The sequence below is a fragment of the Hirundo rustica genome, chromosome 3 (assembly GCF_015227805.2).
Source record: "Hirundo rustica isolate bHirRus1 chromosome 3, bHirRus1.pri.v3, whole genome shotgun sequence".
Classification (NCBI taxonomy): domain Eukaryota; kingdom Metazoa; phylum Chordata; class Aves; order Passeriformes; family Hirundinidae; genus Hirundo; species Hirundo rustica.
The window spans coordinates 90,532,208-90,556,197 of NC_053452.1; the positions used below are offsets into that span (position 1 = coordinate 90,532,208).

General features: G+C 39.2%; 1 protein-coding gene and 1 long non-coding RNA gene across 4 annotated transcripts in view; one reads left to right on the forward strand and one right to left on the reverse strand.

The window, feature by feature from the left end:
- Window positions 1-3,305: 3,305 nt before the first annotated feature.
- Window positions 3,306-12,473, reverse strand: LOC120750624 (uncharacterized). Its single transcript, XR_005700074.2, has 4 exons — window positions 12,414-12,473; window positions 10,099-10,146; window positions 8,463-8,813; window positions 3,306-7,481 (listed from the first exon to the last, which is right to left on the reverse strand). It is a non-coding gene; the product is annotated as an uncharacterized LOC120750624 (long non-coding RNA).
- Window positions 12,474-12,801: 328 nt separating this feature from the next.
- Window positions 12,802-23,990, forward strand: part of KHDRBS2 (KH RNA binding domain containing, signal transduction associated 2) — a 336,050-nt gene continuing 324,861 nt past the window's right edge. For all 3 annotated transcript variants that reach the window (XR_005700299.2, XR_005700300.2, XM_040060662.2), the window contains exon 1: window positions 12,802-12,930. Coding sequence is in view for 1 of the 3 variants with exons in the window: in XM_040060662.2 (XP_039916596.1) it covers window positions 12,840-12,930 (91 nt within the window). In the remaining 2 variants the exon portion in view is untranslated. The remainder of the gene's footprint in view (window positions 12,931-23,990) is intronic.

The following is a 23,990-nucleotide window of genomic DNA, read 5'->3' on the forward strand; positions in this document are numbered from 1 at the left end:
ACTGTCACAGAGCTGTGTGAGGGACTAACCCCGGCCATGGGGGTTGAAAATCTTCAGTTCAAAGGACCTGTGCTTGTGCAGAAATGAGTCATTCTTCTCAACTGAACTGCAGCATTGGCCGTACCATCAGCTGTCAGGAACGGTGATGGCAGATTTGCAATTCAGCTCTAATATTTTCTAGATTTGCCATGCAACTCTAATGTGGTGGCAGATAATTACATCAGGAGTATTCTTAGAACAACAGTTTACTTTCAGAGACTGGGGGTTCTGAAATCATGTTGAGGTCACTGATAGCTCATATGTGCTTAGTTTCTCCCTCTTGAATAGAATAATGTCTGCCAAGTTTAGGGATAGCTCTCACTGCCACTGCAAGCATTGGCAGATGGAAGGGTCTTACAGAACTATTTGAATACAAATGCAGTAAATAGCATAGGAATAATTTTGGCCTGCAGCACCCAGTGGAAGAAAAAAGAAAAATAAATTTGGGAGGACAGACATAGTCATTGCTAGACTTCAAAGCCACCGTCAGTGATGGCTGTAAGCATATGAGGAACACATGAGGGACCCTGTATATGCTTATGTCTTGGTAACATGTACACTGTTCCCAGGCGACCCATTGAAAAAAATTAAGGTAGCAGAACCCAAGGCAGAGCTTAATTGGGAAAGCAATACACTTTTTTTTTTTTTTAAATGGATACCAGACCTGAATGCCCACAGGATACTGTGAAGAAGGGACTGCTTTAGTTTCTGAGCGTAATTTTATGACCTAGACCACTGGTCTTTTCCCAGTTTTGGCATCTTTTTACCTACAATACCTACAAACCTGTGTTTCTCTGTTTTGATTCATAAGGTACCAGATAATTCCTTTTTGCTTTTTAATTGGATTGTTTCTATCTGATGCTGCAATAAATTATTTTGGCAGAAATGCAGATATTGAATTCTTTTTTACTTGGGCATTGACTTCACATAGTAATTCACTGAACTAATAGTATCTGAGGAAGTAAAAAGAATAGCATACTCAGACTAGCTGCTTCTTAAATTAAAACAATTTCTTCTTAAGCCTAAAGCAAAACATAGACCATAAGGAAAAACTGTCAAGCAGTCAAAGGAGAGCCACAAAACCAAGAAGATACCTATTGTTTTCTGGGCCATTTTTCCTTTTCCCAATATGTATACAGAAATTTTGAGTAAAGTCTATTTTCTACTCTTCCCACCCTGGAATTATTTATTCCTTCTATCAAAGATGAATTTCTATTCCTTGAGCAGCCTTTATCAGGTAAAAGGTGGTAAAACACTGGTACTGATGAAGAATTGATATGGAGCCACAGTGAACCACCCACAGGAGTTCCAGCTCTTCTCCTCTCATCCCAGTCTGAAGCTCTCTTCCTTCATTTTTATGGAGGCTTTTTTAAAACAAACCTGATAACAGCACATGTTAAATCTATCATCTGCCAAGCTACTGATGTAAAAAATAAGACTTTGCCCACCATCAAGTGATCAAATTGAATTCCTGCAAATACTGAAAAGATCCCGTAGGAGTGCTGAAAAATTGCAAAGAACTTTGGTGAATAGATGAAGGCAGTGTTGGGTAATTGATAATTCCAATTGCTACTTATCCTTCCCCTTTGTGTCAAACCAGAATAAATTTCTTGTGAAAGGTCAGAAGACAACCAGATAAAATCAATTCAAAGGAACAGGAACCCGATGAGGTTAAGAGGAATTGAAAAAAATCCACTATTTCCAAGTGAGAAATTTCTTCTAAGGTGCTTAAGAAAGCTAACAACAGTTTGATGATTGCAGCACAGTCTCTTGGGATTAGAGGAAGTGGTTTGTCTTTTTAAGCATGCTCTTAGTATGCATAAGGTGGGGGGGGGGGATCCCCAACATGTAAACAATTGGAAACTTCTTCCTTAAGTAAATAAAATCTGATTTATAAAATTTTAATGTGGCTTCTAATCAGAACATAGCCTGCAGTCCTACATAAGAAATGCAGATAACTTTTCCTGTTTTTATCAAAGGATTTTATCTCTACCTAATCAGATGCAGCCATCAGATTCATATGTCCAAAACCATGCACCTTGGGAAAATGAAAGATAAGTGAGTCGATGCAGGAGTTCTATAGTTGGTATCTGCTCTTTCTTGAAGTTGCCTAATTCCAACCTTTAAACCAGGACATTCTCTCTGCTTAAACCAGGAAATTTGTAAACCAGAAACAAGGGCAGCTGGCAAAATGTACAGATTTTTTTTCCCAATGCCCTATTTTATGGGAATATGGGCAGGTTTTCTGCTAAACCAGGGGGTATTTTCAGCCATTAGAAACCAGTTTTTCTATGGTAACATATCCAAATCTGTGTTCAGCAGAAACACATAACCTCAATATAGAAGAATATGGATTGATTATTTTTTCCATCCAATGCTTTAGTGACTTGAGAAAACCATATTGTCAGCCAAGAGAAATTAAGTTCTCTGTGTCTTACAGAGAACAATTGACTAGTTTGGCAAGACATTTGCTGTCTCTTGAAGAGAAAGAGCCAGTACATCGTTTAGCACAGCTTCAAACTTAGTTCCTTAGTTCCTTGGTTAAGAAACCTCATTTTTTCCCTTCCTTGCACCTGTCTTCCAATATTTTTCCTGCATTTAAATGTAGAAATTTCTGTTTATGGTAGAAAAAGGTATAAGCACAAATGAGCTTAAAAGAAGATGCAAAGTTATTTTTCCATTATGCAATTAATATTCAGCAGTCTTTCTCAGCTAGACACATGATTCTTATTGGCTTCCCAGGATATAGATTAATGCAAGAGAATAATAAAGCAATTTGGTTAGTAGAAGACAGGCAACAGTGTAGACACTAAACATAAGAAATCCAGTTCTTTAATTTATATATATATATATATATATATATATATATATAAAAAACAAAACAAAACAACAAAAAAACAAAAAACAAAAAAAAAAACAAAAAAACCAACCAAACAAAAAAAAAACACCAAAAAACCAACCAACCAAACAAAAAACCCCACCAAGCAAAGTGGGACTTTTTAACCCTGCAAAGCATTAGAAGACTGTTGACTCTAGCTGAATGCTAACTGCCCACCAAAGCTACTCTATCGCTCCTCTCCTCAGCTGGAGAGGGGAGAGAAAATATAACAAAAAGTTCATAAGTTGGAATAATGGCAAGGAGAGACCACTCATCAGTTATGTCACAGCCAAACCAGAGCCAGTGTATGGAAATTAGTTGAATTTATTACCAACTGAAATCAGAACAGGATAATTGAGAAGTAAAACAAATCTTAAAAACACCTTCCCCCCACCTCTCCCTCCTTCCTGGGCTTAACTTTATTCCTTATTCTCTATTTCCTGCCCTTGAGCAGTGCAGGGAGACAGGGAATGGGAGATTATAGCTAGCTCATCACATTGTTCCTACCACTCCTTCTCTTTTAGGGAGAGGAGTTCTTCTCCTGCTCCATCATGGTGTCCTTGCCAGGGGAGGCAGTTCCTCCACGTGGGGACATGAGTGCTTCCTGTGAGCTAGTTTGTCACAAACTGCTCCACTGCAGGTCCCCATGAAGCCACAAATCCTGCCAGCAAACCTGCTCCAGTGTGGGCTCCTCTCTCCAGTCCCACCAGGAGCCTGTTCCAGAGTGGGCTTCCCACAAGGTCACAGCCTTCCTTCAGGGATTCACCTGCTCCAACAGGAGTTCCTCCATGGGCTGCAGATGGCTCTTTGTTCCTCCATGACCCTTCATGGGCTGCAGGGGCACAGTAGCCTCATCCTGGTCTGCACCATGGGCTGCATGGGAACCTCAGCTCCAGTGCCTGGAGCGTTTTCTACCCCTCTTTCTCTGATCTTCGTGTCTGCAAAGCTGTTCCTCTCACATCTTCTCACCCTACTCTTCTTTGGCCACAATTACATCTGCACAAATAACGCAGGTGGTTTTCCCTTCTTAGGGAATAGAATTTTGCATAAGTAATTAAAAATATTTTTAATAAATCCCTTCAAATTTATAGGATATGTATTTTAAAAATAATTTTAAAAATGTAATTATATTTGAGGAATTCTTGGGTAGCTGACATTTATGTAGTTTGGGAAGTATTATTGTGTGAAGTTACTCACAAGTTTTTATTTTAACAGCTTCTGATTTTCCATCTGTGTATGATGCACTAAATTTATAGAAATGCATACTAATTATTGCTTTTTGGTTTTTTTGGTAAATCTGTAAGGTTGACTCACCCTTGAGATGTCAAGGTTTAAAATAATAGAACAAAATCCAATAAAATTAAGATCAGAAAGCTATATTGCTGTTCAGTCATTAAATAAAATTAGTATGATACTGCCTGAACTGGGACAGTGCTTAAACATAGGTAACCATGGTATAGTCTATCCTTAAATTTCATCTGCTCTGAAAGAAATTATATAATCATGGAGTTAGATCCTAGAGCTTTGAAATTTCTTATTTGGAAAATTAAATAATTGCAAGATGAGACTGAACTTAATACTCTATTTAGGAAAAGAATGAATCATCATCCATTTGCTCCATGGGTGAACTGAGCTTTACAATAGTTGATACTAATACAGCCCAGCTCCTGAAATAATGCAAATCCATTTGCTCTGACACAAACGGCAAATGAACTCCATCACTATGAGCAGATTTGACAACATTTGCTGAGCTTCTAACATTTTCATTCTTATTACTTTATTTACTCTTACTGGAGCTGGTTAGGCACTGGAAACATTTTTTTCCCCCACAAACTTGCTAAGTGTTTGTCTACTCTTTAAATTTTCTTTTAATTTTCCTTACCTTCTGCATTTATTATGCATGTATCTAAGAGACCTATGAGGAGTACAACCAAATTCTGGCAAATTCTCCAAAAAAGAAACCACTGGGAGCATTAAATGCCTTTGCTAACATTAAGAAGCAAGGAGAAAGGGTAAGTTTTGAAAGTTTTAAAACTTTTTTGAAGGTTTTACTATTTGGGTTCATATTGTTTTTTCTAAATCTTATGTTCATTGTGGATATTTTAGGGGTCAAAGTACTCTTATCTAAATGAAAAACTGCTAATTTTCATGCCTTTTCATGGAAAACTTTGAAAAAAAATGATTGAAAAAGCCATTACAGTTCTTTATCCTTCTCAACTCAAAATCTGTCTCCTATTATGCATTAAAATATTACATTCAGATATGCTCAGTTTTGATCAAATAAATTGTTAAATAATTTAAAGCATTGTGCCATGATTTGCAGCTAATAAATTTCTAATGTGATTTTGAAATTATCTTTTGTCTTGTAAACATCTTCTTTTTCATCAGTTAGTGATTTTTCAAGAAAATGTTTGTGCTATGATCCAGTAAGACTGAAACATATGTGAAGTATTGATTCTATGACATCTTTAAAAACAGACAAATCTTTATGAATGGGATGAATATTACTTCATTTCATCTGCTGAACTAGAATACACATTATTGAAAGAAAATATTTTTCATGTTTTTTTGCTTTGTCCCATACTGGTGATAACACCTGTATTTAATCCTAAATTAGATACATAGGGGCTTCTTAAGGTTCCTACTGAAATGTTCTGCCTAAAGTAGTTTTGTACAAAGAAAGTGGAGGTATTTAGGTTCTTTTAATATTTCAAAGTTTCTCTCTTCAAAGGTCCTGGAGGGTAATAACTTCTAATCCTATATTTAGCATGTAGCATTTTTCTTAAACTGTAAGGTTGCTAGTATTATACACTTCAAATGTGTTTTTAATATACAATTATATAACTGGATGCTTAAAAGTATATGAAATTATAAAGATGCTGTATGGTGTCATACTTTTCCCCATGTCACATTACATTTTGAACAAAATTGTCATAATACTTGACTAAGGTTTGGAGAGCTGGTTGAGCTCTTTCTGACCTTTTAATATGGTCAAGTATCTTGAAATTTGTTTATTGGAGAATTTTCTTCTTTTTCCAGTTTGTTGATGTTTTGGATGTCCTCTAGTTTTATATATTGCATTTTAAGATTGCCAGAGAAATACCATCTGTGAGTGATTAGTCTGGAATTTTCCATTTATACCTCTATAGTTATGATGAGTAAGTGGGAACAGGCTAAATTCTCTAGAGCTATACATTGTAAATGTATAATTAGGCTTATATTAAATATTTTGCTGAATTTGTCTCATTTCTGGTTTTGCAAAATTGCAACAGATCAATGGATTAATAACACATAATTTTATCTCATTGTCTGGATTTGGGCTTTGTGTACCTGATCAGTACAATATTTGAGATCAGAGAGTTGTCTCCATTGTATCCTTCTTAAAGAGGAAAAGTTAACTAAATCCAGCTGCTAATTAATCAATTACAGATAAACATTCTCTGAACAGAACTTAGACCAAAACCGGACAAAAATCTATGAATGCACTGAAAAAAACTCCACCCAACAAACCCTGCAAAAAACCCACCAACCCCCAAACCAACCAACCAATTAACTAAAGAAACCCCACCAAATCCCCCCAGAAAGGAAAACAGATCCACAGAAAAGCAGAACTATGTGTATTACCAGCTTTTATCCATACCTACAAGCTTCCCTTTCTTCGCTTTCTAATTCTCATTAATGTTCACTTGCTAAATGAAATGGTAAAAGTAACTTGTTATATTCAATATACATTTTCCTGTGTGCAATATAATCTCCTTATTTCTAGTTTATATCCTTTGCATCCTCTAAACAATTTTATTCTCATTTGGATATAGTATTTTCTTTGTGCATCTGTACATTTACTTACATCTTAGATAAACTATATGCATGCGTCTCTCATCTTTTTTTTTTCCTCAAATAAATTCTGTCATTTTATTTTGAGCATGTTCTCTCTTTCTGCTGCTGTATGCCTGAAGTAGAATACATTTTGTCATGCAAATCATGTGCACTTTTTGGAAGACTTATTTTTCTGTTCCTTCATCTGTTATATAATGAGAAACTCCTCAGGACTGTATTGTCATACACTACTGAAATCTGTTTGAATTCATTTGTATAAGTGTTGTTATGTACAAGATAGATGCTTACGTTTAATCTAGTTACCGACTTTATATCCAGTGGAAAGAAATCAGATTTTGCATAGGATGACTCATCTCAGCCGAAGATAGGTACTTGCAGGTCAGATGAATAAACAGCTGCAAGAGCCTGTTTTAACCTCCTAACTGTAAAGGGCGTCTCTGGTGACTGGACTAGACTCAGACATGTGATTTTTACATGCCCAAAGCTCTGTGAGACTACCAACTTCTCTAATTGGCTGTGCTGAATAATTGGCACATAGCTATGAACTGAAGGATTAGTTCAAAGAGGAGTCCTGGAAACTGTAATTCTACTATTCTAAACCACATATCACCTTCTTTGCACCACAGTTCGTCCATTAGTTCTTCCTCTTCTTGTTGTTGTTCTTCAAGGGAGAAATTTGTATTAAATGGAGACTTGCATGCTGGGAAAGGACAGTGGAAACCATATGCTGAAAGGGAAATAGTAAAAGAAAGGTACAAAAGGAATTATTTTGTATCAAGTGAAAAGGAAATCAGAAAGCCATGCAAACAGAGGTTTTATAAAAAAGGGAACAGTTCTAAATCTTGGAGATGATGTTGAAAGATAAATTTGGGCTTATTGATTGCAGTAAGGTTAGAGAGACCAGGTGAATCGAGACTGCAATGATCACGGAGAAGATTTTTGTGAAAGTGTTTGAGCTACCCTCAATAGATAAGCTGTAATATAAAAGTCAGAATGAACAGCAGAGGTAGAACTTCAAACATATGCAAGCAAAATATAAGGTCTGGTGTCTACCTCCATGTGGGGAGGAGAAAATTACAGTTATGTTATAGAGTCACAATTTCTGTCATTTTGATAGCATCACAAGGAAGAAAGAAAACAATAGACTTTCTAGACTGCATTTTATTCTTTGCTGTTTGTTTCTATTTGAGCATTTTTTTCCTGTGTTCAGCTGCTATTTTATACTTTATTATGTTGCTTAAAATTATCCCAAATTAATGATGAAAGAGACGTTTCAGTAAAGTTTTGTTACCCTCCATGGCATTTACCCTGAGTTATATTTTCTGTTACTTATTCTTTACAGCATCGCAAGAATGCTAAATATGAAATAGAGCTGTAACATACATAGTTTTATTTGATGTGTTTTGATGAACTAAGAACTTGTAATGTGGGTTTCATAAACCCAGTTTTAGCATAAGGCAGAATTTGTTTTACACCTGGAACTCACACTGAACTCTTCTAGAGTTGTAGGCTCACTGAGTTTATGAAACTATTTAGTGTCTTGAAAGGAAATAAGTAAGTACTGATATACTTTTTTAACTGAAGCTGATTTATTTGATTTGCATAGACTAATAACTAATCTGTAAGAATTGTCTCCATTTAAGAAAATCAGTGTTTATTCAGTTGTATGAGTGAAGTGACCAAAACCCTGTTGAAATCAGAGACTTACCACAGAGGTCAACCATCTATGTGTTGGACCATACATAGCTGAGTCTTTTGCTGTGCCTAGGGTGGTCTGAAGGTGATCTACAGTGACTTGTGCACTTGGTGATGCATACTTCCCTTCTGGATTTTATGGCAAGCTGTTAGCAGTGCGGGAGTCTTCAGGGCTGGCCTCTACAAGGAGAGGGTGTAGCCACTTCCATCTGGACCCACCACTGGTACATCATGGGAGTGTCGTTACATGGAAACAAGCTTCATGCATGTTCATTTGCCCCATAATCAAACCATGAAACCACAAGGTACAAGAGCTGGTATCCACAGGACAGCATGCAGAGATCAGATGGAGCCTGAGTACAGCCTGTATTCAAAGAACGAATTGAATAAACTACAGTGAAGGAGGTGGGGCTGTTCCCTCATTTTTGCACATGTACTGCTGCTTCTTTATTACTTATATTGTCAATTATAATTCTACTTTCAGAGTAGATGGTTACTTAGATTATAGAAGAAAGTCTCTATATTTTTTTTAATGCTCATCTGTAGTTAGTTCAGGAAAGGGATAGCTCTTTCCCATACCTAAAGCAAATGAACCTGTAACGAAACTTGGAAGAAAACTGAATTTCTGAGATAGGAAACTATTGACTATTCTGATTTTTTGATATATGAGGTCCTACATATACTCCCACACACGAAGTTAACTATTCATTTAAATTATTGTATCAACTTTATTGTGAGGTGTAAGGTCAGAAAGGTAATTCATTGTAATTGTGCTCACACTGACCATTCATTCTACGGCATATTCGCAAAAGATTTAATAATTTTTTAATAAGCACGTGCAAAGTTAGTAGTTTTTCCTTCAATTGTTTGCATGCACTGCCTTTTGACTTCAGTTCTACATGATAATACAATATATTTGAATGGCACTGGCAAAAATACATAATGATTGCTACCTGCTCTGTCTTTGAATAAACTGCAATCTGGTATGCTGTGATCCACTCCATTATCAGACTTACAAATAAAATATAGTACAGATAAACTTCAATTTGGCTTGACACTTCAAAGTAAAGAGTTTTAAAATGTGTCTTTGGTTTTTAGTAGCTGTGAAAAATTTGATCTCCAACTAGCAATGAAGTAATGTTTGGTGTCGTTAGAGGTCTATATTTCCTGTCTGACAGATTTTAATGCCTTTTTTTTTTTTTTAAATTAATGAGGTATAAGGTAAAATTCAGAAAGGTATCTCAATGGTTTTGCAATCTAAGTATCACTGAAAGTCAATTTCAGTTTATATGTTTTCAAAAATGAACTTATGGGGAACTTGTTTCAGCCTAGTTTGCTGTAAAAAGATGTGCAATGAAACCTGCTGTTTACTCTTTTGACCAGAAAAAAGAGTTTGATGAATTTAGCACTTCCTACTGTTTAATAAACTTAAAGGTGTTCAAGTCAAAGCTTCCTGTGATCTAAGTAGGTTAAGTACAATTAAACAGACTAAAGTAACAATATTTTCATAACACCCCAGATGGAAAACCCCCAAAATTAATTTCCCATATACATGACCATATGGTATGTTTTGAAAGCTACCAGGCCAGGATTACTTCTGAGGGGATGGTTTACATTCACTTGAAATTGCTTTAAGAGAACACACCTACCATTGGTCTTCTCTCTTTCTGAACTGAGGAGCTCCAGCCTGAATTATTCTGAAAAACAGAGGTGCAGAAATACAATCTGATAACACAGGTGATCTCTCGAGCAAGACAGACAGACCCAAGCTGTGTTGCAAATACCACCATTTTTCCCTACGCTGTTAAATGGGGAAGGAGAACTATTCATGCAGTAAATTGAATCAGAGTAAATTATTAATAAACTATATTAGTTCTGTGTTCTTCTTTGTTTTAGTTTTTTTTTTTTTTTTAAAGGGCTTATGTCTTCTCTTTATCCCCACACACAATTTGTAGTAAAAGCTGATTGACTATTAAACCTTTCAATTCTCCTATCAGTCTTCTCTGCTTCTTCAGTGCTTTCTAAGTTGGCTGAAATCAACTATTTTCCTGATCCTATTCTTTCTCAGCAGGGAGATTGGTTCTCAGGTATTTTTTCCCTCACTACTGGAAATACTACAGAATAATAAGGCATCAGTCACCAACATTCTCTATAAGATTTTGTAAACACATGCAGTCCCTCAATTATCTGCATGCCGAATGGAAATTGCCTAAGTGTTGCCTGTATATATCGTAGCATTTTGAAAACATTGCAGACCAAATTTTTATGTAATGCCTGTACAACACATTCAAAACCTTGTGGATGCCATTATAAAGATTTTGCTTGGACTTCTATTTTTCTTCATTCCTTCTTCCTCTGCCAACTCCCCCAAACCAACACAAAACCACAAACAAACAAAATCTAAACACCGCTACCACAACAAAAACCCCTCGAAATAAACAGTACTAGGCCATTCACAAATGTATTATTGCAACAGCTGTCTTTTTCATTAGAATAAATACTAAGTTAGTAGTATTAGTGGTACATACTAGGAATGAATGTGACATAGGGGTTGAGCACAAAATGGTGTATGGTGCCACAGACTGCTTGTTCTCGAGGTCCCACAAATGGAGTTTTAATGAGTTGAGATGAGTTAGGCATCTTTTGTTTACTTTCTAAATCAAAACACTTTACTGGTATGGTCTGTGTGGGGAAAATCCTGAATAAATATAACCTAAAGTAAGTGTATACTTAAAGCTAAACTCTAATTAAAATCAATTTTATTCACCCCAGCTGTAGACACTTTAATAGCATAATAGCTCTAATTCTGTCAGATGGGGCCGTGGGAGCTGCAGCAGGGCATTCCTCGACAGAGATTGCCCTTTTCCCACAGGACCTCCAGGCCCCTGCTGCGCCCTCTCCAGCCGTGCGCAGCAGGCACGGGCGGACCTTTGCGGCGCGGTCTGTCACCAGCGGTGCCCGGTCGCCGACTCTCTGATCGCATCCTCGGGGGAGAAGCTGTCTGGCAGCTCCAGCACGGCCACGCCGCCGATGCGGCACCGCTGTAGCGAGGCGTCTCCCCGGACCCCGGAGGGCCGAGGAGCCCGGGGAGCGCGGCGGAGCTCGGGGGAGGCACCGCGGAATGCGGAGGGCGCCGGCCGTGGGGGGAAGAGAGCAGCGCCGGAGAGCCGGGCAGCGCCGCCGCCTCCGGCCTCAGCACCGCGGACAGCGCCCGCAGAGCGGTGCGGACGGGCGGAGCACGGCACCGCACAGGCGGCGCGGAGCCGCGGCGGGCACAGAGCCGCGGGCACGCGTAGGCCGCGTCGCAACACGCCGGCTGCCAGGAGATACCCGGCACACAGACAGACACACAGACACAGGCACGCGCACAGTGACAGGCACACAGACTGTCCCGATTCCTGCCTGGACAGAGTTAAATTTTGCCGTAGCCGGCAGGGGGCATGGCCAGGACCCAGAGGTTGCTCTGCTGTCACCTCAGGTCATTGCCGGCGCTGGGGTTATGGGGGAAGGGAGTCTCTTCCTTAGGGAAGGTCCAGTAAGCGCGAGGTGGGAGCGGTGGGGTAACCCCTATTCTGAACAACTTGCGCGAGAATCACTTGTCTCTCTCAAACACTTCTGTTATTAATATCGTTGCTGTTACTATTCATTTCCTTGTCTCATTTGTGTTTCCAGTAAATTCGTCTAATCCCAACCCGTGATCTTTACCATCAATTGCTCCAATTCTCCTCTCTAGCATGCCACAGGGAAGAGGAAAAAAAGGTCGGGGGGAGAAAGCGGCAGCGTGGTTTTAGTGGGAGCAGTAAATTAGGGAATACCAGCCGTAACCACAACACAGACAGACACACAGAGACAGACACACAGAGACAGACACACACGCAAACAGACACGTGCACACGCGCGCGCGCACACACACACACACACACACACACACACACACACACACACACACACAGCCCCCACATACCCCTACATCTTCACGCCCGCGGGCCTCCGCTCCGGCCCCACCGGCCGCGGGCGCCCGCCTGGCGACAGCCAATGGCGCGGCGAGTCTTGCCCCGGCGGGGCGTAGCCACCAATGGGCGCGGCGGGGGCGCGGCCCGGCTGGCTCCGCCTCCCTACTTAAGGCCGCGGGTGGCCGAGGGTCGCTCAGTGGCGGGAGGAGGAGGCGCGGGGGCGAAGGCGCGCGAGTGGCGGCGCGCGGCGACCCGCGCACGTGCCCGCCCCCGCGCGGCGGGAGGGGAAGGCGGAGGCGGGGCCGGGGCAGCGCCCGCCGCGGGAGGGGCGGCGGCACCTGCGGGGCGGCCCCGGCGCGGCCACCGGCGAGCGGGCGGCCCCGGCGCGGAGCGGCGAGCCCGGCATCCCGCGCAGCCCGCCCGGCGCGCCCGCGGCGATGGAGCAGGACAAGTACCTGCCCGAGCTGATGGCCGAGAAGGACAGCCTGGATCCGTGCTTTGTTCACGCGATGCGCCTCCTGGAAGACGGTGAGGCTCCGCTCCTTGCTCCTCCGGCCGGAGCGCTCCTCGGGGTCGGCGCTCGGCGGCCCCGGCCGGTTGACGCGGATCGAAATCGGGTCTCCGGGGGGGGCGGGCTGGGCTGGGCTGGCGGGCGGACGGCGCGGCGCGGCGAGCCGTGGCGGGACCCGGCCGCGCGTGGGCTCGGGGCGGCGGCGGCGGCGGCGGTCCGGAGCCGCGCCGAGGGACCCGTCCGACTGCAGCCCCCGGCGGCTGCAGCCAGTGCCCCGCTCCCCGCCGCCCGCGCTCGCTCGCCGTGCGCCGGCTCTGCCGCGGCTCGTTCGCCTCTGCGGGAAGAGCTCCCCTGGTTCCCGGGCTCACTTACACAAAGACAGATGCTGGCGTCTCATTACACTCGTTATGTCTTGTTTTCCACGCTGAAGTAATAAGGTTTATATGGTAATACTATTATGCCGTTAATGCGGCGCTGTTTTAGTCGACTGCGCGATGTCAGACATATATTGGATATGGCTTATCAATTTCATGACAGTTTCATCTTGGACATGATGATTTCCTCTTGGTTTTGTGCGGGGATCAGAATACACTGGTTACAACATTTTGTTACTCAGTGTAATTCGCCCTGCTTTCCTTCCTTTAGGTGGAGTAGAGGTTTAGTTGGACCTCAGCTAGAGGTTCTTTAGAAAGTTTATCGTTTAGTCTCTCTTTTAATAACTGCTCAGTTTAGCGGTTGAGTGAAGACCTCGTGGTACGGAGTTTCAACTTTTGCCGAAGTGTAATCCATTATGTGCCTCTTATACATGCTTTTCTTCTTAGATTTTTATAGCGATTAAAAAAAAACAAAAAACAACCCACCAAAAACCTGTTAAACTTGGAACCTAATGTTGAAAAAAAGTAGTAAAGAATGATGCATAAATCAACCTATTAAGCTCTTAAATGAGACTAAAGCAAAGAAATGTATGATCAGGCCCGTGACAGTCACACATTCAAATAAACCCTCATTCAGTTTGGCAAATAATTTCCCAAGTTCTGTTTATGACTTAAGGAAAATCATAACTAATTCAAATTTACCATGCTAAGCAATAAGTGTTTTTCCTCTGTCAGCACTTTTTATATTGTCTTTCCTTAATGTATGTTCTATTGATTGTGAATGAAGATACCGAGTCCAGGTTTTGTTGGAGTGCTTCTGTTTGATAGCTTTGAAATTCATACTGAATTTCAGTATGAATACAGACTCATTTAGTACTCTTTTGGCATAGCTGCCTTGCTGCTAAAGAGGCAACCATTGTGCTTTTTACAGTTATTTTTGTAATAATCATACCATAAACAAAGTCCTTACTTCTTAGGGGAATGTATTTTTTCAACCTTGCAGTTCGATCTTTTCCCAGAGGGGGGAAGTATCCACTGAGAGTATGTGTGTGTCTGGGAAAGGAGGAAAAGATAGGAAGGACAAAACCGAAGGTAGGCAAAGAAAAGTAAAAAAAAAAAGGAAAATAAAATTGGGTTTTCTAGTAATCAAGTTCATGCAAAAGTTACATTTTGAGCAACTGTGAGATTGAATAATTGAATGATTTTCTCATTCCTTCTTAGCGTAAGTAGGACTGTCCTTTATTTCACCAAATTTTTTAGAAGATGAAGGTGAGTTGTCTGAGAGAATGTTCATGTCAGATTCACACCAGGTACCTGGCATTATCCTTCAAAACACCATCTGTCAAGCTTTCTAGAGATTTATTTTAGAGTCTAATATATGATGACTGTTAAAACACTTAACCAAGGTAAGAATGTTACTACTTAAGAAAATTAAAATTAATGCACTGGTTGCTGTGGGGTATAGATAGAAAGGAAATTTATAGAATGGGCAGAATTTTTTGGGGGGGTTGCCAGAAGAAAATGGGATCCTAGTGGAAGGATCTCTGTAGCAGTGAATGATGTCTAGGTTATATCCATGATAAAACATTGTTTCCAGACTCCGGATTCCTGTTCTCTAGAATGTAATGTGCAGTCAGCTATATCCATAACAATGCCAGCCAGGTGTTCTTTTTACGGTGTCCTAAGCATTTTTGATTGCCAGTACATTATGTATAAAATGCATAAGTGTAGATTTTGCTTTGGAGTGCAGAGCTTCAAGCATTCACTCCGACTTGAAAGTGCTGTGTTGTTTCATGTTGGCTGCTAAAACCTGAGGTTGAGAACGGTTGTGTTGCTGTGAGAAACCGCAGAAGGGCACACAAGTGATAAATATTCCAGAAAAATGCTTCTGATTTGTGACAATGGGTTTACTTTATAAAGACAAGACTGCCCATTTTCCCCCAGTAATATTTTGTTTGTTTGATTGTGTTGCATAGTTTTTTTGTTTGTGTGTTTTGCTGTACTTAACCAATATTAAACCAAAGAAATTACTTATATTTTCAATATGTAGGTCTGTGTCCTTCAGGTTGACCTGTGTCAGATGTGTACTTGAATCAGTAGCTATTTATCCCTCACCACTAAGGAATGGGTAGAAATCACTTTAGTCCTTACCTGGGTCTGATGAAATCCCCAGAAAAGGGACATTTCTTTTGGGCAGAGTTATTTGCATACTTACCAAACAACATAAAGAAAGGTGAGGGAAAAAGTACTAGTGCTATCTAAATACAAGGTGTGGATGTAAAACCCAATTTCTTTAAAAATCACTGAGGGAATCTGCTGTGGATTCTGACAATGAACCTAGTCTCTAAATGGCTAATTGAGTAACTTAATCAGAAGATACTTGATTTCCCCATAGGTTATAACCTGTTTCATGTAGAAGTAGATCCTACCTGACTGTTGCACTATTAGAAGTGGAAAAGTCATTGATAAGTCATCTACTGGAAGAACTTGTGAGTGGCTGGTGATATTTACCTCCACCTAAGTTTTTTCAAACTTTTGCAAAATGCATTGAACATACTTATTCTGAGAATATAATCCATTTAGTAATGAAAATTAAATGCTTTTTAACTGCAATAGGTAGTTGAAATCTAAAGAATAAGCTAATCTCCATCTATTGGAAAGGGCTTTTCCCTATCAAGTGAACTATTTTGTGTGCTAGGCTGTTAGAAAAGCTGAAAAAGTGTCCCTGTTTCAGGTATAGTTTTAAACTATCTTATTGTATACCAGTTACCAGTAGCTATTTTCTCAGATAAGATTGTTCTGCTTTTAGTCAGGATAAATATATGGATTCTGGTAATGCTTGCTTAGATAAGAAATGTCAAAAATGAAGAGCATCTTCTCGAGCACTTTTTGTACCCAGCTTGTGCTTATACTGAAGCAACTCTAGAGCTTCAGGGGGAGCTGAAAGCCTCTCTGTTCTAGGGCTGCTCCCTATCATGGAAGCTACCAGCTCCTTATATGTGTTACTTTTGCATGTTTGTAAATATTTATTGCTTTGTGTAAGATGTCTGTGATTATGAATATAAAAGTGTGTCACTTTAGCTTTGAAGGTGTGGATGATGTAGAAAGATACAACCAGCTGGAACTGTTTGGTTGTTCAAAACTGGTTTTATATTAGTAATCCATTTAATAGGTAAAGTGTCAGCTAATTGTCTGTATACTTTTTGGGGTCAAGCAAATTATCTATGTGTGCGTATCTATTTTTGTGTGTGTGTTTATTTATATATGTCCGGCTTTGAAATATCTTTCGTAGTGTGTTCTTAAAGCCAGCTTTGTGTTTTATAACATAAACACAAAGGAAAAAGACCTATTGGAAAGAGCTGGCCAAAGTAAGAGCATCTCTCCCCATGGAAATATCACTATTACTAGGGTAATGAGGTAGCTAATTTCTCTCTCTATAATGACAGTGCAATTGACCTCAGAATTTCAGCTGGCATTCTGAAGGCAATGAGAATCAGGTCTTTAACTTTAATCTTGAGTAAAGTCCTTAGATCATTCCATGTGGCATAGCAGAGTTTGTCAGACCTCCAAGTTGTGTAAATTAGGTTCATATAGCTCAGCTATCATCCCCATACAGGCTTCTTGTAGGATGGGACATGATTATTTGAAAGATTAGCCTTTGCACTTGGTGAGCATTAGTAAGGTCTTTCATACAAACCTGCAGTAGTAATTCTAGCTAGTAGAAAACAGCTGACATGATGCAAGTTTATTCTGTCTTATATTCAGGATTTCAGCTAATACATGGTCATATGTGGGTTTGGGGTTTCCTTGGACTATTGGAGATTGATTTTCTTTTCATATATTGGAATGCAACTTTAGTTCATGAGTGTGTATTTCTGTTAAAAATCTGGTATAATAATAAGGTTGTTATATGAAAATTATTTATCTTGGAAATACAGAATATGACAATCATATCCTTAGCCCCAGATGTGAAAGGCTGTTGATCAAGCCTATGACCTGCTAAAACCAGGCCTCTGATACTTTCTAATTTTTATAATTTTTTTCATTGAAAACTACTTGTGAAAATATGCTTGCAATTTATGAGTTCACTTATCTCAACAAACCTTTGGATTAAATAAGATTAATGTAAAATATTAAAATAATTTCATACATTAATACTAATCTGTGAGCGATCACTATTCTGCTTATTGTTTCTTTTATTCCTGATGTTTACATCAGTTGAGAAGAAATCTGTATTCACAAAATAGTGGTTATTAATCATTGTTTCCTTTGCTGTCTCAAGAAATGCACTGTAAATTCCTGGTAGATTGATTCAGGAAACATGCTGATATTCAGAGCGTGTATTTTAGGTACCTTAGTTTCATTAGAAACTAGATTTGTATTGATCATTTGGAGTCTTTTCAATAAAAAGTGCAAACTCTAGATGAATACAAGATACTTATGATTTCTATAAAGTAGTGATGTGCTAGGCATTAGAGACTTGGTTCAAAGCTACCTAAAGTTAATGGGAGTTTTTCTGTTGCCATTAGTGTGCTATCAGGCTGTCCTTGTAATACAAATATGATCTATTGACTGGTATAGCCAACAGGACATGCTTTTGCTTTGCAGAATGTAATGCAGATGAATCCCATGTGATAACCAGTTTTATGGAAAGCAAAATATTACAAAATGCTTGAATGAGTATAACAAAGCAAATGTTAGTTTATATTTACTCTGGCTTTTTAGTCATAAAAGGCAGGCTTGCTTCAGAGCAGAGAAAAAAATTATAGATGCTATTTAAAAAGTTAAAATAATAAAATTCTTTTTTTTCTAAAAGCAGCTTAGGACCATTTGATCTGTGATCTTGGAATACATGTACTTTCAAACACAGTAAATTGTTTTGCAAAGAGGCAACAATATGAGTGCAGTAATTGAAGGTTAGATTCTGATACCCTGGTTTAAAATAAAAGTTGCTTTGCTCTTTAAATAGTGCTGTTTGAGTCGGTAGAGCTACTAAAGGTGCAATTCAGTGCAAATAGCAGAATTTAGTACCAACTGTTTAAGGGAGGGTGAAAAGCATTTGCTGAGGTTTATCTGGATGCCCAGAGCCTCATCAACAAAGTGCTGGTTTTTTGACAGCGCAAATGTTTTCCTTGAAGAAGAATATTTTTTACTTGTCCTGGGAATTCTTTTAGCAAATTTTATGTCATATTTTGTCTCCTTGGTGAATACTTTCAGGGTGCAATTGCTGAAACTGTCCATCTCTCTTCCTCTTTACCTCTTAAGTAAGCATTTTAAAATTGAAGAATTTGGCAAACTGTTAATATTTGTAGTTAGTACCAAGAGAAGGCAGAGTACCTGGATAGCTGAGTAGAAAATTCCAGTCAACTGTTAATTTTCTAAGCACTGAACACCTGTGTAATGTGTAGAATAGAGTGGCCATTCCTAACCAGGAGGTGGCATGATTGGGCTCCACATGCCAAAGTAGAGATTCATATCCTGGCACCTTCTGGAAAAGGGCCAGTCGGGTCCAACAGATACATCAAATTCTTCTTCATTGGATGTATACTTTTCTCATTTAGACAATATGAAGACAATACATGCTAACAGCAAGATTTGCTGGAGCGTGCTGGGCTATTTAATAGTCTGTAAAATCTGATTCGATCAGCAGTGACCTGTGCATGAGTCTTCCAATAAAGGTTAAACATCTGCCTAACCCACCAAAGCAGTGCCATGAGAGTGAAACAGTTCTTCCACGACACAAGGACACGGGTTTCAGGCTCAAAGTATGAGATGTCTTGGGCCTTGCTTTAGAAAGGCATAAATGTAGCTGCTGTTTGGTAGTTCCTGTGCAAGGTTTATTAAAATGGAAATACGTTACACCTTTCTGTGCCTTGTAGCTCTACTGCAGGCTACACACGGTGCTTATACAAAATAGTTATTTTCTGGATTGGCAGGTTCACTGCAGTCACCTGGCACCTCAGTTCAGGGTTAGAGTGCCTTTTGAAAAACAAGCTGGTTTTAACTGCTTCAATTAAATCTCTTTTCTCCAACAAGCTGCTGAATGCGGAGGAAAATTCAGTGTTGTCACAGCTGACCTTAGAATATACATTTTTCTTTAAAATATTTTGAGAATAAATAATAGGGAGAGTGTTTTCATCAGGATTTGAGGTGTTAAGAAAGCATACACAATAGGAAAAAAAATCTGTTTTGCAGATGTACCCTGCTAAGTGTTGTAAAGAAGGTGTGCATTCATCTTTTCTTCACCTTGCATTTTTCAGTCCTTTGATGGGTATCAGTGCACTATACCAGAATAAGCAAGGGAGCACAGTTTTTAAAATCAAATGTGTAAAGTATAGAACTTTACTGATGCTACAGTTTAATCTTTCACTGTATAAAAAAATAAGATTGTGCAGTCTGACCAGAAAAATGGAAAACCTTAGTACTCCTATAAAGATCTGATGTGCATAGTATGTGGAGTTTGGGCTTGTACTACATAACCTTTAATGAAAATGTTCTAAAACTCCCATCTGTAAGATGTAGACTGATGCTGAATTTCATTCTAATCTTTGAGATCTCTATGTGAAAAACCTTCATAAGAAATGTGTAGTATTCTTATTAATTTTAGAACAAAATTATTCTTTTTGAAATTTGCAGGCAAAAATAATCCTGGTTATTACTGTCCTCTGTAAATCCTGTCATATTTTAATTAGGATCCTGCTGGAAAATGAGTACAGCTATTTCCTTATCCTAAAAAAGGCTGCAACTAATAAAACCTAGAAGAATTATTTAAGACTTTTAGCAGATTAAAAACCTCCAACTCCTCCACTCCCCAAAAAACCCCTCCTGAAATAATGCCTGTTCCTGATTTCACCACCTTTGCTGTTGAAAGGGAATTTTTTAGTTTGAATACTGAAGAAATTATCAAACTAGATTTCTAATAATGCTAATACAGCAATAATTGAAGATCATCCACTCTTAATTAAGATGGCACGAAGTTTTGGTGGTCGTATATGGATGCATATGATATAACCAAAGATGTCTTAAAAACTTAAATGCTCTGCTTGCACTGAGCATTCCTGTTTATTGTTCTTGGGTTAGCAAAGGCTGAAAGACAGAGGGTAGGCTACCACTGTTTTAGAATTTCTCTGCACCTGCTGAATATTCTAGCATCTATTTCTTGTTGTAAGGGTTATACTTACAGATGTAAAAAAAAAAAAAAAAAAAAAAAAAAAAAAAAAATCAGAAGCTTTTGATTCATAAAATACTTTGAAATCTGGCAATCAATATAACTATTAGAAAAAATAGTGCTATGTCCTAGTCTCTAAAAGATTTATCAAAATCTGTGTTCCTCCTTTTTGCTTTGCTTTGGATCTGGAAAAAAAAAGTCTGTTTGTTTTATAGTAGAAGCATTTTAGCTTTGCTAACTGGTAAAGACAGGTGTTTCTTCAGCAAAAATAGGGATCAAAGCCCCTGGCTTATAATCAGTCAACTTCCAAAGAGCAACACTGCAAATCAAGGAAAAACAGTTTTCCTAAGAGGTTTGAGCACTGGAGAAAGAAAACAAATCCCCTAGTTTAATGTTCCCTGGAATTTAAGTACATGTTTCAAAGCTCTTTCAAATGCATGAAGTTAGAGAAGTTGTCATCAAATCAGGGACTGCGTCCGGTTGTGTCCCCGCTCCGGGTGGGAGCTGACCTCCAGCTAGCTCGGGTCAACACAGACACAAAGTTTCCAGTTCGTTTTGGCTTCTGGGCTTGGCAGCTGGACCCAAAGGTGACAGTCAACAGCAGCAGAAGAGAAAAGGCTGGCTCTCAGCTTAGCAGGTTAAAAGATGTTTATTAGCAGAGATCTCCAAGCTCCGAGGCGAGCGGCTGAGAGCTTCCAGGCTGAGAACCCAGCGGCTGAGAGAGTTTGCTCCTCCCTCCCACCCCCTATAAGTGGGGGAGGGTCCCAGGGAGGATACAAAAAAGACCACAAATCAGGGGTTTCAGGGGGTAACAAGGTGTGCCCACCCCCAAGCTTCAGACCACTAAAATCCAGAGCCAAAGGAATTTCCCCCAGGCTACCTATCACCTGAAGCCCTCTGCCGGAGATTTCACAATCTGGGAGGGACCCCGGGAGTGATTGACAAGCTGCCCCAGAGAGGGGGGTTGGGGCAGAGGGGATGTTACATGTCATGTGAGGTACGGGATGATTGACACAAAACACCTTATTATACAGACAACACAAAAGGGATACAGAATTGGGGATACAGTGAAACAAACCATAACAAACCTCTTACAAAAATCTAATAAAACAGTTCTGCACCACCACAAGGGACAGTGTGTATATGGCTTTTCAGTATTGAAAAATCGAGTTAACTTATCTCTCACAGTGTAAATTTTTGTCTCTGTGTTTCTGCTAATGTAGGCTCATATTGCTGATTTTTCTAAATATTTCTAAGCGAACATGTTGGTTGCATTTTGTCTTTTTTGAGATTGTGGAAAAGAACATTTCCGTGTTGTCAGGGGTTGCTCTGAGGTCAGTGTGAGCTCCAGCTGGGGAAGGAGTGAGACATTGTTCTTCCTAAATACTTAGGACTACAGTGATTTGCTGCAGCTATGGAGCTGGTTCCCTGACTTTCCCATTTTAACTTAAACTGATTTTTCTCCAGTTCTCCTGAAAGGAGCAGCATCAAATTTCAGTGACTTACTGTCTCTTATTTTGTTGTTTGACAGGCAAATTAAGGACTGATGAAATAAATTCCAGGAGACTTTTCTCCTTCCTGTCTTCAGATAGCTGTTCAACAAGAAAATGGAGAGTTAGTTTTGGTAAATGATGCTTATTATCCTGGTGTCTCCATAGGGCTTTGGAGGTATCTAATAGCCTTAACTTTTGCACAGGTACAGATTTGAAATTATTTCACTAATACTTGTATGCAAAGTAGTAGGATTTAGCCCATTGTAAAATTTGAAATAATATCCACCTCCTACTTGCAGATCCAGGTAAATAAATGAATTACATATATTTATTAAATTTATTACTGTGCTCGAAAGCCATTAGTGGGTAGTCCTCCACACGCAGTTCTTATATTGCATGGACTCCTTTTCCTGATCCTACACTCCTGCTTAAAAAAGATCCTTCTGTCTTTGTACATACAATATTTCAGAATGCCCTGAGTCTATTTGATTTGTTAGGGGTTGTCCAGATGCTGTTGCTGCTGTTACAGGAGTGGTTGGTTTGTTCTTTACTTGCTGCAAATGGTTTAGTGTAAACGCCAACAGATCAGGTTGTGCATAAGTCTGTAAGGAAGGGTTTTACTCATCAGTGTCAAAGGGATCTGAGGCCAGCAGTGAATGTGGGAGAACAGGTATTCGTGTTACCTATTTTGTTACTCTTCTTTTTCTGAAGACTAAACTGTGAGGTAACCTGGATATACGGTAGTTTATGTTGAGTTGTGCATGACAAAAAGATGTTCATGCAGTACCAGCTTGTTAGAACACACAAACCATCTGTTCAGCACAAAAAGTCCCTTGCTGCTCCAAAGTGTATGAATAATCTGGAATGATATGTCAGATGCAAGGGGGAAGAGAGGACTAAGTTTTTGCTAGAAATATTTTGATATAATGCCTTTTAAAAGGAATGTTTGTACTGTATGCTATCCAAGTGCTTCTTGTGGTGGAAGTGGGAGATGTTTTTAACATAAAGTGGAAAAGGAGCAGCTTGGTTTTGACACAAAACAGGAATTCAATGTGATTCTGCATCCATCCAAACACTTAAGATGTCCTGATTTGGAGACAAATAGAAAATAATGAGAAGCTGCTATGAAATTTTGCCTGCAGCTTTCTGATTCTTGAAATTTCAGCTCAGTCCCTTCTCACAGCCTTTATTTAAATAAAGGTTGTGGTTTTTTTAATGGTGAAAAAGGAGTTAGAGAGAAGGAAGAGTAGGGAAAAGGGAAGAGAAAATGGAGGAAAGATAGAAAAAGGACAATCTAATGGGAACATTGTTGGGGAAGTGGAAAAGGAAGTAGGAATAGAGACATCGATTTAGAGAAGAAAATGAAATAAGTGAAGAAAATACAAATTTAACAGGTAAAAAATATTCAGTTACTTTATTTCTAAGCAACTCGTGAAAGCACAAAATGTTGAACATTAAATGAGGACTTCTAGAAGTTTTTAGTTAAGTTTTATTCAATTAAAATGGTTAGATAAAAGTAGTATAATAAGCATTTGAAATGCTATTAGTTTATTTAAGAAAAAAATAAAAAGAAATGCAACTTTCTGAAAAGCTTCTATTAAGAGTTACATAGTTTTTATACTATTGTATTTCATGTGTTCAGAGGGACTCCGTAGGTGTCTGTCATCCATATACATGTGTTAAATTTTCCAGCAAATAAACAAAATAATCTATGTTAGAGTGATCCTTTCAGTTTTGTACTAAACAGCAACTGAGATCTTCCATGATAGTGATATTTACAATCCTTTTGGAACTGTGGTTAGCCAGTTAATAGTTTACTTAGACTTTTTATTTTAAAAGGTAGGATTGTAAGACTGAACAGATTGAAATTTTAGATATGCCGTTCCCTTCTTTCTTCTCATAATAGTCTTCAGACTTTGGAATGGAGTGTACTAGTGTTGGGAGCTCTAAAACTTGGACTTTTATTTACAGCAGCTACAGCTCAGTAAGTTCTCAGGCCAGAGATGAGATGATTATGGTGGACACTTTATTCAGCCTTATGG